This window comes from Barbatula barbatula (genome assembly GCF_947034865.1).
Source record: "Barbatula barbatula genome assembly, chromosome: 22".
Classification (NCBI taxonomy): Eukaryota; Metazoa; Chordata; class Actinopteri; order Cypriniformes; family Nemacheilidae; genus Barbatula; species Barbatula barbatula.
The window spans coordinates 4,933,255-4,950,386 of NC_136785.1; the positions used below are offsets into that span (position 1 = coordinate 4,933,255).

General features: G+C 38.5%; 1 protein-coding gene across 1 annotated transcript in view; it reads right to left on the reverse strand.

Annotated features, from left to right (window-relative positions):
- Positions 1 to 421: 421 nt before the first annotated feature.
- arrdc1b (arrestin domain containing 1b) overlaps positions 422 to 17,132 on the reverse strand; it is a 28,478-nt gene continuing 11,767 nt past the window's right edge. Inside the window, exons 2-8 of the mRNA XM_079486321.1 lie at positions 12,544 to 12,654; positions 6,520 to 6,570; positions 4,216 to 4,370; positions 3,587 to 3,769; positions 3,320 to 3,496; positions 2,761 to 3,235; positions 422 to 2,678 (exon numbers count right to left, since the gene is read on the reverse strand). Coding sequence (XP_079342447.1) covers positions 2,611 to 2,678; positions 2,761 to 3,235; positions 3,320 to 3,496; positions 3,587 to 3,769; positions 4,216 to 4,370; positions 6,520 to 6,570; positions 12,544 to 12,654 — 1,220 coding nt within the window. The 3' untranslated portion in view covers positions 422 to 2,610. The remainder of the gene's footprint in view (positions 2,679 to 2,760; positions 3,236 to 3,319; positions 3,497 to 3,586; positions 3,770 to 4,215; positions 4,371 to 6,519; positions 6,571 to 12,543; positions 12,655 to 17,132) is intronic.

Sequence of the window (17,132 nt, forward strand, 5' to 3'; positions counted from 1 at the left end):
CAGAGGCACCAGGCAATGCTGGAGGTGTAGCCAGTTGCCTTGATCTTTTCCCTTCCATTTCCTTTCTGTTGCCATCCAGCAAATGAAATCCTCAAGAATCATATTTTAACAAGATGTGTTGCGATATACAGTTAGATGGGCATTGACATGGGACTACATCCATGTTTATTCTAGACTACATTATTTAACAACAGTTTATATGTAATAGTAAAAAAGGATATTGTGAAAAGAAACACATGTACATGAGGAGATTGTGAAAAAAAGGATTTGGAATGCCCGCTAAAGTCTAACGCTGTTTTGAGGAAGGTTTTGGATCATGTTGTGGAGGCTGAAGGTCATGTTTACCATCAGGCATCATGATGTATCTCAACATAAATTCTTTGTTGTTGAAGTTTGTTTATTTATTTTTTGTTATTTTTTTAGATAATGTTGACAGGCATTCAACTAAGCAACAACAGTCTAAAGCTGCAACAGTTCACGTAAAACTATTTCTAAATATCCATCTGGTTATTTTTTATAACCAATGGTCCACAATGGATAAATAGGAATTTAAATGACCAACACCTTAAAAAAGTGGAGAATTTAAGGGATTTTATTTCTTTGTTGTACAAGTTTGAATCTGTCAAATATGTTTTTTTAAATATAACATTGATCCCTAGTCGTGCATTTTTATTTCAAAACCTGCTGAAAGCTCCATAGGAAGAAAAGTACCACACAATGACGAAATTAACTCAATAAAGCTGTTAAACCTTTGGTGAATAGGAAAATACAAAACATGTAAATCAAGCATTAAAAACGGATCGCGCGAGCTGCAACTACATCATGCGCAGAGATGGAGGACTGTGTCATTTCATTGTCAGACTACCTGAAGGGCTTAAAAACCAACAGCCATCATGACTCTTTCAGATGCATTAACATGCATTAAACCCACAGAAAGAGGCTGCAGAGACGAAGTTCAGTCTTCTCTAGAAAATCTATGGGACCAGTGATGAATCATTCACATTTAAGGCAAATGCAGTTTTAAATATGAAACAATTTCAATTGTTTGTTTTGTTTCTATACAGTTGTTTAAATGGCTGATATTACAGCACAGTGTTGCTTACACAGTGAAGAGACTCCATCTGACTTGAATTTTAAGTTTTTTGCTGTTAGACATCACAGTGGCCTGCTGTGATACAATCACAAAAGATAAGATTTCCTAATGTTTACTTTGATACTAATACAAATGATTCCTCTCTATCAGCATTGTAAATAGTACATAATAATACAGTATGTTACCCAGAAAACCATTTGGAGTAAAATAAGACAGACAACTTCTAATTTAGCTGATTGAGAAAATCTCTGACATTTTAAGAGCTTTCTTTGACAAGCTGAATCAAGTAATACGCTTAACTACAACGCTTACAATCTCATTGAAATATAAATGGGTGGGGTTGGGGGGCATACAATCACACACATACACTATGATAAACTCTATAAAAGTGCCTTTTTGTGCTTCCAAATTCCTCATAACAGTTTGAGGGTCAAACAGATTAAAATAAAAACGGTTTGCGATTTTAAACGACTGTACACAACGATCCTTGCACAGCCTAAGGCCTCGCTGGAAATCCATCGTAAAACAAAAATTCCTATGGATCCAAACATACATAAGACATTTACAGATCGCATCAGACATCTCAGTGCTGCATATGCAGCAACAACACATCTGTGGGACAACACAATTCAAACAAGTTATGGTCTGAAAGACTGTGCCCATTAGCTGGAATACTTTGAAATAAAAAAATTTGGGAAAAAATCTGAGACCCAGGAAAGAAAATGTACACAATACATGATAATACCTCCATCTTATTTCAGAACATCTCTTGACATCTAGTCAAACCACAGTGTGAAAATTCTCCACAAAATCAAATGCAATATGTTGCTCCCTTAAGCATTTAAGGGATAGTGGTCATCATTTAGGCAAGTGATAAATCTGATGCCCAGGTTAGCCGACAACATTGATATTCCAAAGCTGTATCCACATTACACTGGGTGGATGTGTTGATTTGGTTATAAATTGGACTTTAAGAAGTCCCACTTCAATCATGATCAATAAATAAACCTTGTTCTTTTCAGAGCGACTTTCTTTGTGGCCCAGTGTCTTTGCTTTCGACTGAAAAGTTGCGAACAAATTCAGTCTGTGAATGCTGAGTTTAGGGTTGTTGGTATCAATCTTAGAGAGCTTTTTTATGAGCTTCATGGAAGGCCTGCCTTGGTTGAATGAAAAAACGATTCTGCAATTTTGTAATGGAAGTTTTATATATGCTGGTATTCCTCTCATGAAACCTCAGAGAATTTTTCACCTGGTGACTGCTCGAGAGTGCTACATTTTCTTAGGCACTGAATAAACTTTCTCTTCGTTCCAGGAATATTTTCTCCACTGTTAAAATGTCAATTCATGGGATACCACATAAAGGAGAGTGGGATTAAGAAATCATCCTTTAATGTCTAAGTGACGATATAAAGTCCAAGGAGGAGATTGGCCAGATTTGGTCCGTAACGGTAATGTCTGTACTGTCCAGCAGGGCGCAGTAATGGATTTAAATGGTTGGAGAAATGAACCTGATTGGTCTACCTCGTGCTACTGTTGAAGCTTGAATTGTTGCTACTGCAGCTTTCCTCATAAGTGGGGGGTGGCTCTGAAAACAAGAGGTGAAAAACATATTGAAAAACGAATGTCAAATTTTTTTGAAATTTAAACCTCCAGAATAAATCACTAACCATGTGGATATTCCCAAGTGCTATATTCTGGGGGCAAAATCAGTGGACAGGAAGTAGGAACCGGTGCTGTGTTACCATCTGTGAAGAAAGGTATGGTGGCCCCCGTGGACACACAGAACAGCGGTGCTGAACCGTCTGAAGACTGGGCGTACTGTTGGTTCTGCAGCGGGGCCGGGCCTGGCACTTGACCAAACACGCTGGGAGACATAGAGAAAGGCACACCGGACTGGTCCTGCTGGGAGTGACTTTTGGTGGGGATCTCTTCGCTGGCTACACCCCCGGCCCCCAATTCACCCTCCAGGTCATCTTCCACAGGTGGGGCACTGGGGACCACAGGGCCGAGGTTTGGAGGGGCGGGCATCGGAGCACCGTGAGCGACGGGGTGCATGGGAGGAATGGAGGGAGTCAAGTTTACAGCGATATTCCCGATGTAGATGGGTAACGTGACTACGGTCTCAGGAGATTTTAGAGAAACCTGAGGGAAGACAAAGAACAGCATGAATATATTGTTATTTTTCACATTTTACTGTCACATGGACATGACTTTCAGATCCCAAACCTGGATAAAATATTCAATGTCTATGAGGCTGCATCCCGTGAGGCCTGACTGTGGAAGGGGCGGGACGATTATTTGTTCTCTCCACTCTGCATGTTTGCCCGCCTTGACACCAGCGCCTTCCACCTCCGCTATGGGTCGCAGGTCAAACACAGGTCGCTTTGTTCTATACGTCACTCTCTGGACAAAAGGAAAGTGAGATTTTTCATAATATGTCCTCTTCAAAAAAGACCTCTGCATTACAACAAAATAAGGGGTCAATTGATTCACCTGTATAAGGCTAGCCAGCACACAGCCTGTGTCTTTCCCAGACTTGTTGTGGATCTCAGTGGAGAGTTTGATGATCTGGCCCGGAGTGTATCCTCTCAAATCGCTGAACGCTTTTAGCATGAGCGTGCCCGTTTTAACTAGGAGGTAGTTAAACTTTTTTGTTGTGACAGCACAGCTGGGTTGCTGTGAAAGGAAAGTATGTAATGAATATGCAAGCGATGCCAAAATGTATTAAAGAGCTTTAGAAATGGCACATGGTTATACTGAAATCTTTTATTAGGTACATATTGAAAATATGAATTGTTTCACAGAAAAGCATTTTTAAGAACAGTAGGTCATTAGATATTGCAATTCACAAAATATTTCTCTAAATCATCTTGTAAAATGTATGCAAAATATTTGCTACATAACAAACCTCTGATGTTATTGAAAAAATGCACTGTCAACCCAGATAATTCATAATATATTGGTGATATTTTTTAATTACTTAAACAATTATAATCTTTGCCAAGGACTGTTTTATTTGTATATTTTATTATGTATTAATACCAAAACACATTTTTAATGATTAATGAACAGCTTGTTCAGAAGTTTTACAAATTAAGTTTAAAAAAGTGGTGGAATCTCACCTCGATATCTGGCAACTCATTGAGGTTAAGCACATTGAGAAGGTAGAAGAGCCGTTGGGTCTTGTAATCCTTTGAGAAGCGGGGCGTGTCAATAAACGCCCTAATTTTGTAACAAATTTTACCAAACGGGCCTTCAAAGGATGTCGGAACGGATGCTAAAAAAGAAATGAGTTAATTATATAAAAGATACTCAAAAGCTTATACAATAAAGCAATCTGATACCTTTTTTATATTAATAAATAATGTATTGACCAATATTATTGTTTGTCAATGAGCATAAAAGACTCCAGAGCCCACAATCAATAAAATAAAATCAACCCATTGTAGAATTTAACCCTCAACTTAAAAATATCTGCTATTATTATATTGTTGGATGGTAAACGTTGAATACACAACACACTTCCTAAGTAATGTGCTGGAATAATTTTGGACAGCTTAACCTCAGCAGCTGTTTATACAATCTGCCAGCAGGGAGAGCCAATCCAGACTGTAAGATGGGCACGAATTCAGCATTAAGGAATGCTGCACTCAAATCTGCCCTAATGGCACATGTTGGAGCATGTGTTTGGTCAGAAAGGATTTTAAACCGTTGCATTCAGATCCATGTTAAAAAATATAACTCTTCACACACACAATTATCGCAACACAGAGACGCTCTGTGCTGTTTAACCAAACACCTAAGTGCCCCCCCATAACATCTCTGAGGTCTAAAGTACATAACATTCAGTTAATAGCTAACATTAAGATGAGTGAGCATATTCGCTTAGCCATCAACAAGCGGAGCAAACTTGGTAGATCTCTCCAATCAATGTTTTAGAGAACCGGGGTTACGAACAGTAACCTATTGTTCTCTTTCATCATCTCCTGTTCGAGATCCACCTATGGGAGATACCAAAGTCCTGGTATCATCCAGCCGGTAGTATCTGAAAATTGAATGGGGAAGATGAATCCCTCGGAATCGTGACAATAACACGTCAGGGGAGAGAACCAATGTGTGTCAGATCACCCTCTCACGGTCCCGGCCCAGAGAGCCACACTGTCTTTGTGGGGATGGTAAATTTCCTATTTGCCTGGGACAGGAGGTCCATGCATAATGGGATGGCTATGTGAAAGTGACCTATTTGTCAGTTATGGTGAACCATACCTGAAATGTGACCTCTGCATTTAACCCATCCAGTGAGTAGTGAACACACGCACAGCAAGTAGCAAGTGGTGAACACACGTACACCAGGAGCAGTGGGCAGCTATCACTGCAGCGCCCGGGGAGCAGGTAGGGGTAAGGTGTCTCGCTCAAGAGCACCTCAGTCGTTACCTGCCGGCCCTGAGGATTGAACTGGCAACTTTCTGGTCACGAGTCCAACTCTCTAACCATTAGGCCACGACTGCCCCGGAATAATCTCGGGTGGCTCGTAAAGACAGAAAAAGCTGTCTTCTCCATACTAGCAGCTCGTGAGATTGTGAGTGTGGAGCTTGGAGGAGCTCATCCCCCCTTGGCGATTAAAATCTGTACAGCTGTGGTATTGTTGCAGTATACCAATACATGATGCCCCTGCAGGCGGGGCAAAAAATGTCTCCGAGCTTTTCACTCAGTGAGGAGCTCCAAAATAATCATATGGGCTGAGCAAAGTGTGCTTGGCCAAACACCATTCACGGATCTGCCTTCCTGTGACAGAGTGACCAAGATCATGTAAACGGCTGAGATGAAGAGCCCTCTTTCTCAGAAGGCCCAGAGTCAAAACTTGAATATCTGGTGCCATAAGACCCTGTAACATGAGACAGGTGCGATATTGCACCCTTGATCCCTCTCTGAAATGTGAAAAGAAGAAATTTCCTGTGCAGAGGATAGATGCTTATGTGGATATAAGCATCCACCAGATTGATTGATGTCAACTAGTCGTTTTGATGGGGGAAAGGGGAAAAGACGAAGGGAGGCAGGCAGCCTAATGAAAAATGTAGAAAACCGACAGCTGACGGCGTAAAAGACAATCCCGTCTGAGGGAGGATGATCCACAGATATATCCTCGTGTAGACAACAGTGAAGTCTAATCAATGACCTGTGAGAAACTGTCAATTGAGGAAACGAAGCGCGTGCAGGGGCCTTTATGCCTTAGGTGAGGGGGCGTGCCCTCACCTGGCATAGGACACGCGGTCCTGTCTGTCAAAGCCAGACTTTGTACAATTGGATGCATCTCCAGAGGTCAGGTACGGATGTCCTTCCCATAGGTGGATCTCTAACAAGAGATGATGAAAGAGAATGCTCTTTAACAGCCTTGAAATGCTAAGTGTTAAATGAAATATAATTACCTGGAATTGGAAACTGAAAGGGAAAGCTGTGCTCACCAGCTGGCAGAGTACCTGTAATGGTAGAGAAATAAACACATAATTTAGATTTACGCCCATTTCCGTACAGTGGCAGGGCCACGGCTAGACCAACAAGATTTAAAAGCTCAACAAGATTAAAAATGTTTTAATTATGTGAAGCATGGGAGAAAGGTCTGCGATATGCATTCGGGGATCCATTCAGTATTTGAGATTACTATAACAATTGTTATGACTATATTTGCATCCACCGCATACGATAATGTTACATTAATTCTAAACTTGCGTGATGCAGTAGACTTCTGTCACAGTAATGGATGTATAGCTAACTTCAATGTGGTGTAAGTGTTTATATTTCCGAAAGTTTTGCAGACTTTTATTTAAAAGCAGAGGCTCATCCAAACCTGCCTTAAATGCCTTGCATAAACTCGCCCCACATTTCTACATCAGTTCGGAGAAGCATTGAAGAAAACCGCCCAAAATGTATACGCTAAGAAAGAAGGCGTGACTACAGTATTCCCAATGTAATGTGGTTGTTGCTGCCGCCATGTTGTGGAGTCGCTGTGTGTTTCATTACAAATTAAAAACGACTTAGTTGGGTCTTCCAAATGAGGGCACAATTAGAAATCGGTGGGTAAGTTTTATTTACCGAAACAGCACAACTCCAAAAAAAGTGTGTGCAGCACATTAACACCTGGTTGTGCACAAAGGCTGTTTTATACAAAGTAGGGAAAATCCACCTTTGTAAGGTCAGTCTGCCGCTTCTCACTCACAGCCTGTAAGTACGTTTTCCTCCTTAAAGAATTACTATTCAAACGTAAGTTTTCTGTCAGTCCAACGATCACAAATGCAGAAATTGTTTTATATTGACGAGGCTGAATCCATCGGGAGCTGGATTCAGCCTCGTATCCTCTGGCTGTTCTACCTTGCAACGTGATGCTACACGAAAAAAGTCAATATATGTCATTATATTCAGTAACCATGTCCCAGCTGGATGCAACAAATGCCTCTTTATAATGTGTTTTATTGACTTTGGCGCGTTGCTTCGAGAAACCGCATCAAAGGAAGCTCAAGAAGTTAGCTTATTGTTAAAACAAATAGTTTTTCAAAATAAAACCTTACCGATCTGTTACGCTCTGCTGGCAAAGTCACGCTGGCAAAGTTGATTAATTCACTTGGTCAAATGAATTTTCTGGATCATATTTGGGCTTGAACTCACACGGTACCGGTGACATTATGTAATATGCAAGTAATATATGTGTGTAAGTATAATAAGTATTATATTCCAGAACACCACTTCTCGAACGCTCCTGTCTGTAATTCGTACCTTAATGATTGCAACAATATCGTGTTTTGTATCTGTATTGGTTTAGTTGTGGTGTGAACTTCCTCAATCTCCTTCCTTTATATCTTAGATATAGTTTATCGTTATAGTGTGAACGTCCATTAAAGCTGGGTATAAAATCGCTCTGTTTACTAAATTACATTATTAAAAAGCAATTGTTTCACATGAATCACCAAAGCTCTACGCCAGTTCTGTCGGACTTGTTTGTTTGTTGGACAAAATTGCGGTCAGTCACGGGGACACATAATATCTGCGTTATGATTGGTCAGACCGCTTGTCAATCAAACAGTTTGCGAAGGGTCATTTCAGGTTGAAAACATTAGATTTACTTCTTACATTTAAGACAAAAAATATTTGGACTCTTCATGTAGGCCATGTTAAGATAAAAATATGCAAATCCAATTTTTGTGGTAATTGTAGATAAAGGTGTAAATAACATTAAAAAAAATTCCCACTACAAAGAACATTTCTTGAAACAGAAAAGTTCTTCAGATGTTTAAGGTTCTTTGTGGAACAATTCGGCCAAAAATGGCCAAATGTCTGTGAATCATTTATTTATAAAACGTGTAATATTATATATTATGTAATGCTATTTATAAAAGTTCTAATAGATTGAAATTTCATGTATAATCTATCATAAATGCTTCACTTCTACCAATAGAAAATATTATATATAACAGAGATGGTGGAAATCTCACAGGACAGAATGACTCAAACAGGATGAACAATATTAGCCGATATGCACTTTGATAGCTTGAACAATACTCTCCTGTGCTTCTAACCAGGGTTCTCCCAGTTTAACTCCACAAACCAGGTTAGTTAAACAGAAGGGTTGGCATCCACACCACAAATAATGTGTCACTTTATAATGTGTTCCTCCAGAAAGGTTTACTCATTGCAGTTTATGGTACTGTAGATGAGTGTGCGTAAATGATTTTGGGGTAGTATGCCTTTTATGTGTGAGAACTGAATAGGGCAAGTCATCAGTATCGTACGAATCTGTTCTTGTTTACATGTTTTGGCCCGTAAGACAGGAAAAGGCAGCTTACAGAAAATGTCGGACGAGCTAAATTTCAGGAAGGAAAGGAAACTGTTTGGTAAGAAATAGCAATTGCAGTACTTCTACTTAAAAAGAGAAGCATTAACTCAGGACGAGAGGTATATTTAGGTCATTCCAGCCTAGTTGACAGCTCATCTGCATCATTTGCTGCGCTAGATAGATTTCTGTTGCAATATCTATGGCAAAACTACATGTGTATTTGACAGGCACTTTTTATTTAAAAATACATTTTATAAAAATTGTCAGCCTGGTTGAACTGCAAGTGATGTGTACCAGATGAACTGATGTGACAGATACAATACCATCAAGAAAAAACTCACACCCTGTTAACAGGCGTGGACCTCGTTTTAATCTTTAAATCTTTTGTGTGCTATTTAAATACAGGCACAAGGTCGCTTGTTAAAGTTCTCCTAACACTGTTTAATATTCAATGTACAACAAAAGCATTTGTAGTTTGATTTTCCTGTAATGACAACGTCTCAGATGCTAACAAAACACATTTAAACATCTTCATCACCTTGACGTAGCTGAAACAACCAATGGTGTGAGTTTGGAGTCGGGATTCACTGAGTTTTAACCAATGTTAACAATCCCTATATTTACACTTTTATTTGGTGTGTAAAAATCGACTTAACCTGAACGGTGTACACAAAACACACCCAAATAGGTTTCTGTGTACACACAGCCTCCAACAGGTATCGTCTCATAAAACGATTAATCACTTTTCCCAATATTGTAAGTCACTTTGGATAAAAGCATCTGCAAAATGCATTTAGTACAGAATCAAGTGCACTAATAGACAGAAAGTGTGAAAATGTAACTCAACAGGGTGTCTTGGTGCATTCAGAGCTTTCAACAACCCTATTGATCTTATAATATGTAACAATTTAAAGGAAAAGTCATTTCAAACATGTATTCTGCAGAACACGGATGAAGATATTTTGAAGAATGTAGAAAACCAAACAACATTGCCCCCCCATTGAGTTCCATTGTAGGGACATTTAGCAAAATATCTTATTTTGTGTTCCACATATAAAGGAGTACTATATAGGTTTTATATCACATGAAGATAAATAAATGAATATTTAAAAATGTTTAACCCTAAAGTGATGTTGGGGGAAATGTGGGAAAATTATTTGGTTTTCTTAAATAACTTTTTTCTCTTAATCTACATGATACAAAACTTCGCTACTTTTTCTAAATTCGACTTCATTTGTTGCTACAAATAAGCGATTACTTTCTCATGCTAGTCATTTTTCTTTTATTCCAACTTTTTTTTAAATTCAACAATTTTAACTTAATATAGAATTTAAGACGTTAATTTTGTTACAACATTGGTTTATAGATTTTAGCTTATGCAAGCAGGGAGTAGTACTGCCATTGAAATTCCATGTAATTGCTATTTTGATGAAATCAGATGGCAAAATAGGGGGACATATTATGGGGGTTTTCGTTGTGTTTTAAGTAGTGGAATGAAGATTTTTTGTCCATTTTAGGTAAAAATAACATAAAAATGCTTATTTTGTATTTACATTGACAATTCACGTAAAAAACAGAAGCGTCTTTTGTTTTATAAGTTTGTTTGTTTGATGTTGTTTCAACTATTGGAATTAAGTTTATAATGAAAATCATGTTTCGTGTGAATTTTGGGTGAAAAAAAAATCCCTTTTTATTTTATAATTGATATTTCATAAAAACCACCAAATAAATATATAGCCTGAAAGACATTTATGTAAAACATAAAAGGAATCACAAAGTGCCCAAATTTGTCCAATTAGTGCAGTTGTAATTAACACCACTAGAGGATTAATACATCAGTTTGCATTGCTTGATAAGTGAAAGTATTCAGAACTTAAACTCTTACAGAGTTCAACAAGAGATGCAAAAGAGCAGAATCATGCCAAGATAGACATATATTGAAATTCTCAGAACCACATCGAGCCATTAAGTCAGTTCTCGTATGTCTGATGGAATGTTACGAAATCATCAACATGCAGTGACACTTTTCAATTCTATGTGGAAAAAGCATCTAAACCTCCACCGCCCGCAGGACTGCTGAGCTATGAGCAGTGCAACCTGAACTCTTAAAGGGCTGACAGCATTAGTTTCTGGCAGCAAGCACTGAAGCATTTAGCATTTCTATCTTGCCTGCGGGCTCATATGAGAATTGTTACCCGGCACATCTGTCCCAGTACTGATTCAGATGCTAAAAAAGGTCTTTTGGAAAGCGGAAGCAAGACTAGCCCGAGCATGTGCGCTAACAAGCACCCGGACCGGGAAAGATCTGTCAGTACACATAAGCGGAGACCTCACATAAATGAGTGTGTGGGACCTGAACATGAGGGTGAGAGCCAGGGAGACTTCGCAGAGAAAGATACAATTTATGAAATGCTGGTTTTCGTTAGAGGGAAATTGTTAATGGCATTCACAAATTTAAAGAGACAGTTCACCCAAAAATAAACATTTTGTCAACATCTACTCACCCTTGAGTTATTCCAAATACGTATACATTTCTTTGTTCTGATGAACACAGAGAAAGATATTTGGATGAATGCCTTTAAACAAACAGTTCTTGGCCACCATTGACCAACATAGTAGTCAGAAGTGCCCCAAAACAGTTTGCTTCCCTACATTCTTCAAAATATCTTCTTTTGTGTTTACCAGAACAAATAAATGTATTCAGGTTTGTATCAACTCTAGGGTGATTCAATTATATATTTTAAAATTTTAGGTATAATGTTCCTTTAATACAACAAATAAAAAAAACAATTTCAAAGCTACTAACACGAGACAAGCTGAGAAATCAGTTTTTCTTGTTCTATCGCTCACGCAAACACGTAGTCAACTGCTCAAAATGTCAGAGCAGAGAAAAGGGAAATCCAAAACCCGTTTTGACTTCCTTCTGTGAAACACCAAAGGAGAAATGTTGGTATGACCGTCCTCCATTTTCAGAGAATAACGAATGAAATTTCATTCTGTTCCTCAAATAAAGCTAGCACATGCACTCAGAAGGCTTAATATAAACCAGACGGACTTCTTTAAGTACTTTAATACTTTAATTTCAGCTTTGACATGTACTCTGTGCATATTGTTTTGAATAATGTATATTTTTTGAATATATATTGCGTATAACGTATATTGTGATCTGTACAAGGCAGTCAAAATGTTATCTCACCACTTAACAAATGCCTGATTGATTTGACATAGGAGATAGTAGTTGGTATATTTCTTTATTTTGCTGCAGAATTAAATCATGCAGGTTTGTAATGACGTGAGGGTGAGTAAAGGATGACAGAATTGTCATTTTGGAGTGAATTCTTTCTTTATGCAGAAGCCATTTCCTAAGATTCACAGAAATACTGTCCAAAACCGACTAAAGAAAGGTTTCTGACTGACTGCTCCAATCCACCTAAAGGTTATGTGATATCACACATATTCAGACAGACAGGAACACCCAAACAGACACATACTCGCAACAGGAAACCTACCAGACACAAACAGCTGCCTGAGCAATACGGCTAAAAGAATGTTAAGTCCTTTGACTAAAGCAAGTAAGGGTTATTTATTTTCGTGTTTAAAAAACAGGAGTAAAATAAAATCTCACCTTTGTCTGCTACAGACAGCGTGCTGCTCAAGTATCGTTGCTCCAGCATCCACGAGGCATCGTTCAGTTTGGATGAGATCCCGCACGAGCCCACACAGTTCACCTTGATGGCTGTGGAGCGTAAACGCATACAACTCATAAAAACACTCATTTTAACTTTAGTAATATAGAAATATCAAAATATTGAATACCAAATACGGAAGATGAGAATTCTCACCTCTATCCCCCACAAGCAAGGTATTTTATAAATAAAACATATAATACAAATGAATGTCTCATAAAGAAGTATTATTCTATGTTGAGCAAATCCATTATCCTTCTGAAACACCTTTATAATTTCACCTCTCCGATAAGGTTGTTTATCACAATTGTTGGCTAATCTCCCTCCACACCTTTATATATTGGTCTCCTTTTAACCATTCAAGACAGAGAAATGACGTAAGGACGGGCCTGATAAAACTCATTTAAAACTGAATGGTCCACATTTAACAGATCTGGGACCAGTTGCATAAACTAGTTGTTAAGACTGCGTCTAAACAACTAGTCTCACTGACTAGCAATTATATAAAAAAATTGGATGACTCACTTGTAAGACTAGTCTAAGTATCTTAGTCTAGGCCCCTGATCTCATTCCATATGTCTAAAACGATGCTGAATGTTTCCCCCCGAAACAACTTGCCCAGTTTCTACCGATCAACAGAAAAAAACAGTACTAACTACTGCATTAATGCAGATGGAAAAGCCTTTTGTATGAAGTGAGAGTGAGAGAAACGTCTACCCTTATTTACATTAGAATAGTTTCATGCCAAGCACTTCACAAAGGTTTGATCAGCACGTACCCAAATACATAAAAACACAAATACATGAACTAACAAAACCCGCATAGACCAACATCAGATCCCTTAAAGCCACAATTCAGCCACAATTCTGATTTCAGGATATACAGGTCTGGACATTTTCATTAAATGAGTTTTTGTTGTTATCTACATACAGTATGTTGCATTGACACTACATTTTAAAGCACCTTTAAGTTTAGATCCATTTTGTGAATAACAAATGTCATGTTGTTAAGTCTACAAAAATGGACTGCTTTTGGTTTCTTAAAAATGAGACATAGACAAGAAATGTATCATAAATCTGTTTGACCAACGAATGGTAGACTGAGGGCTTTTTGGAAAATCTATTTGAAAACAATTTGAATTCCAAGACTCTCTCTATTATTTTAAAAACAAACTTCGGCTTTACGTCAGATTTCATCAGACACATCAGATTCCTCCATTTAGACACTTTCACGTGATTCTTAGCAGTCTCTGGGTCAAGATTAAAACCTAAAAAAAACTCAAAACGCTTGGTGTGACCACGTCAAGCAGGTCACATATACACAGCACACAAATCAGAATTTAAGTGAAAACCGAGACAAACTGACAACTGCCATGTGACCACCCGCTGATCTGATTATGTTATGATCCGGTGGACGGTAAAGCCCAAGAAATCTCAATTGGTTTGACTTGAAAGAGCAGGGCAGTGCAAACACCACCATCGCAGCTTCAATCTCTGACAGGATGAGACTGAATTGAGCACTGGTCGACAATGGTAGAAAGCAACAGTCACGCAACATTTTAACAACCCTTTACACCAAAGGGCTGGGCTGGGCATGTCTTCCGGTGGAGTCTAGGCACTTCAATTTCCTGTTCTCTTTCAAAAAGGTTGACAGTGACAAACTGCCGAAGAGATGCCGGAGAGAAAATATGAACAGATGTCGCTGGCACTTTTCAATATGCAACTGAATGAGCTAAAGAAAGACCTATAAAGGCCCCAGTTCACCCATCACATAAATGGAGGGCTATTTTGTAGAATGAACTTGCCGACAGAAAATAGCATGTTATTTTCACAGAGAAAACTGTCAGTGTGCTTTTTTAGATCGAGGTAGAGGAGGTTTGGAAAAGGCATAACATAAAGGCAGGGTATTTTGTGTGGGCAACACTTAAGTCCCACAAACACAAATCACTGGCGACAGATGACAGCATATTGTTGTTGCAGGCAGGTGCCATATGGCACAGTGGCATGAGAGACCAAGCACAAGCATAACAAAGAAATTCAAATGAGAAACTTTGAGAGAAAGGGAGAGAGAGAGAGAGATATTCAAACAATTCATGAAAGAATCAATACGCATGCGCCACCGCAGTGCCATCTGCTCCATGCCATCTGGGCACCTCTCCTGGCATGAGAAAACTTTATGTTGACTATACTTTACTACTATTTACACTAAAAGCAGTAGGTCTCTAAAACCAAAACAGGGTATTGTGTTAAAATGTGTTTTCTAACAGAGAACACATGCACGTACAGACATATGGCACACACACATTAGGTAAAATGCAACACATAATACATGGCAGGACAGATGTAGATATACTTGTTTAATATATATGATAAGACAAGAAATAACAATTGAAGAAGATATAGAGAATAATGTGGTAAGAAGACATCGTCTCTGTTTGAAAACGTCGGTAAATGGTCACACTGACAGTAAACACTGGCATAACATAAAAACTTCCTTGGTCAAGATGACGACAAAGCTTTTAATGTACAGTATTATAAATGAATGTGCAGTAACATTATATAGGTTGCCTTTACAGCATCTTGGATGTTCACATAGCTGATCTCACGTATCAGAGAAACAGCACAATGGGCGTCCACACCGTCCCCTGTGTTTATTACAACCCGTCCACACGGGAAGACAGCATGGGCTGAACCTGCTTCCTAACACACACAGCGTGAGCAACACTGTTGCCAGTCAACAGCAGACTGCGAGAAACAACGCACCCATCTATTATCAATGAGATCTCAGCTAACAACATAGATGACATATTTTTGTGAACTAAACCAACAGGCCGTTCAAATCCTCCCTATTCTGAACGCGGTTTGGAAAATGTAAGACAAAAGGCGAACAGTCTAAAGGTTTATTATCTGCTTTGAAATGCCATTCTGATCGGTGCCGCCCATTTGCTTTGATAATGTTCCTTGCTTAGCACGAGAATTAGCAGGCCTTTGGTTATATTACACAAATTAGGGTATCATATGCACACCATTGTTTTTGTATAGGTTTTTTATGTATCCCTGTTTTTGTATTAGGTTTTCACACAAACTACACGAGTGAACATCAGTTCTTGGCAATTTCTTACAAATGTAAAGACTTTATCAAAGATTTTCACCACACTCATAGCTGTGTCAACATATCGGGGTTTAGAGGCATCTATAAACGTTTTTAAAGCATTTAAACATTTTTAAAGCATGATTTTACTCAGTCAGGTGGATGCCGCTTTCAGAATTGTCACCCCTGTAACGGACCATATTTCTCATATGGACACATGAAATTTTTAATATATTTAATATCATTTTTAATTATTAAATATATATATATATATTATGTTCTTTGAAAAGCCATCTCTTCTCCGTTTGTTGGGAATTATTGCTACTGGTTTGTGCATTTTAATTTGCAGAATGCATCCAGAACACATGTTTCCCTCATCTCAGTAAACATGTACAGACTGATATTTGTTTGGTACTTAATATAAAAACATGGTTCATTATATTAAAGGCTGCGTATATTTGTGATTAACATGCGACCTGTATCTGGATGTTGTCCACGTACACATTGAAAAGACAAGTGTAAACGCGCTTCTGTTATCCGATCAGCTGATGGCAGTAAACAAGCTATTTAGGGTGCAACTGAAAGAAATGACGCGCTGTGACATGAATAAACAAATTATGCGTTTAAAAACACTGTTAGAGTCTGTGTGTGTGCGCGAGTGAAACTCGCCACAGCTTGAATATGTGATGGTACGGCTGAGGTGGTCAAGTACAAAAGCTTGTGTAGTTTGACAAACATGCTCTGCTTATACTTTCAGATGTAAGATCATTAATCATTTTACTAACTCCAGCTTGGTAGTCCAAACAACTGCAGCCTGTATCTGATTCTTTCTTGGCCGTGGTTTAATCCAATCGTTGCCTCGATTTTAACATGGCTGCGGCGGATACTTTCCAGTGCATCAATATCGGTGACATCCTCCCTTTTATACATGTTCTCTGAAATCTCTCCCCGCACCGGGGCTATTTTTTTAAAGCCACAATATGTACATTTGGACCGCAAGATGCACTTTCGAAACAACAACAAAAGGCGAAGCTAAATTACGTCATGTAGGAAAGTGGAATTATGGGACATGTCGTTTTCACCATCCAGAGGCATATGGAGATCGCCCATCATGTTCATGGACGAGGTTATGAATTAATTAAATTTTATGTCATTGTAATGAATTAGCTTGCAAGAAACGTGTATGCTGCGTTGAATGAAATGCTACGTTAGCCCGCGAATGATATTGGACTTCTCAATTGATTTGGTAGCGTAATGCTACACCGTTTTACGCATTTTACACGTTTTTGAAAAGTAAACTACGTTTACGCTTTTGTGGGGTATTCCTTACTCGCCAAAAAGTAATTGTGATCCATAATAACAGAACAACAGATTATGCGTCCCAGATGCTGTATAACCACTTCCGTATTTGCGTGTTGCCGTAGTTTCTACAAACCGA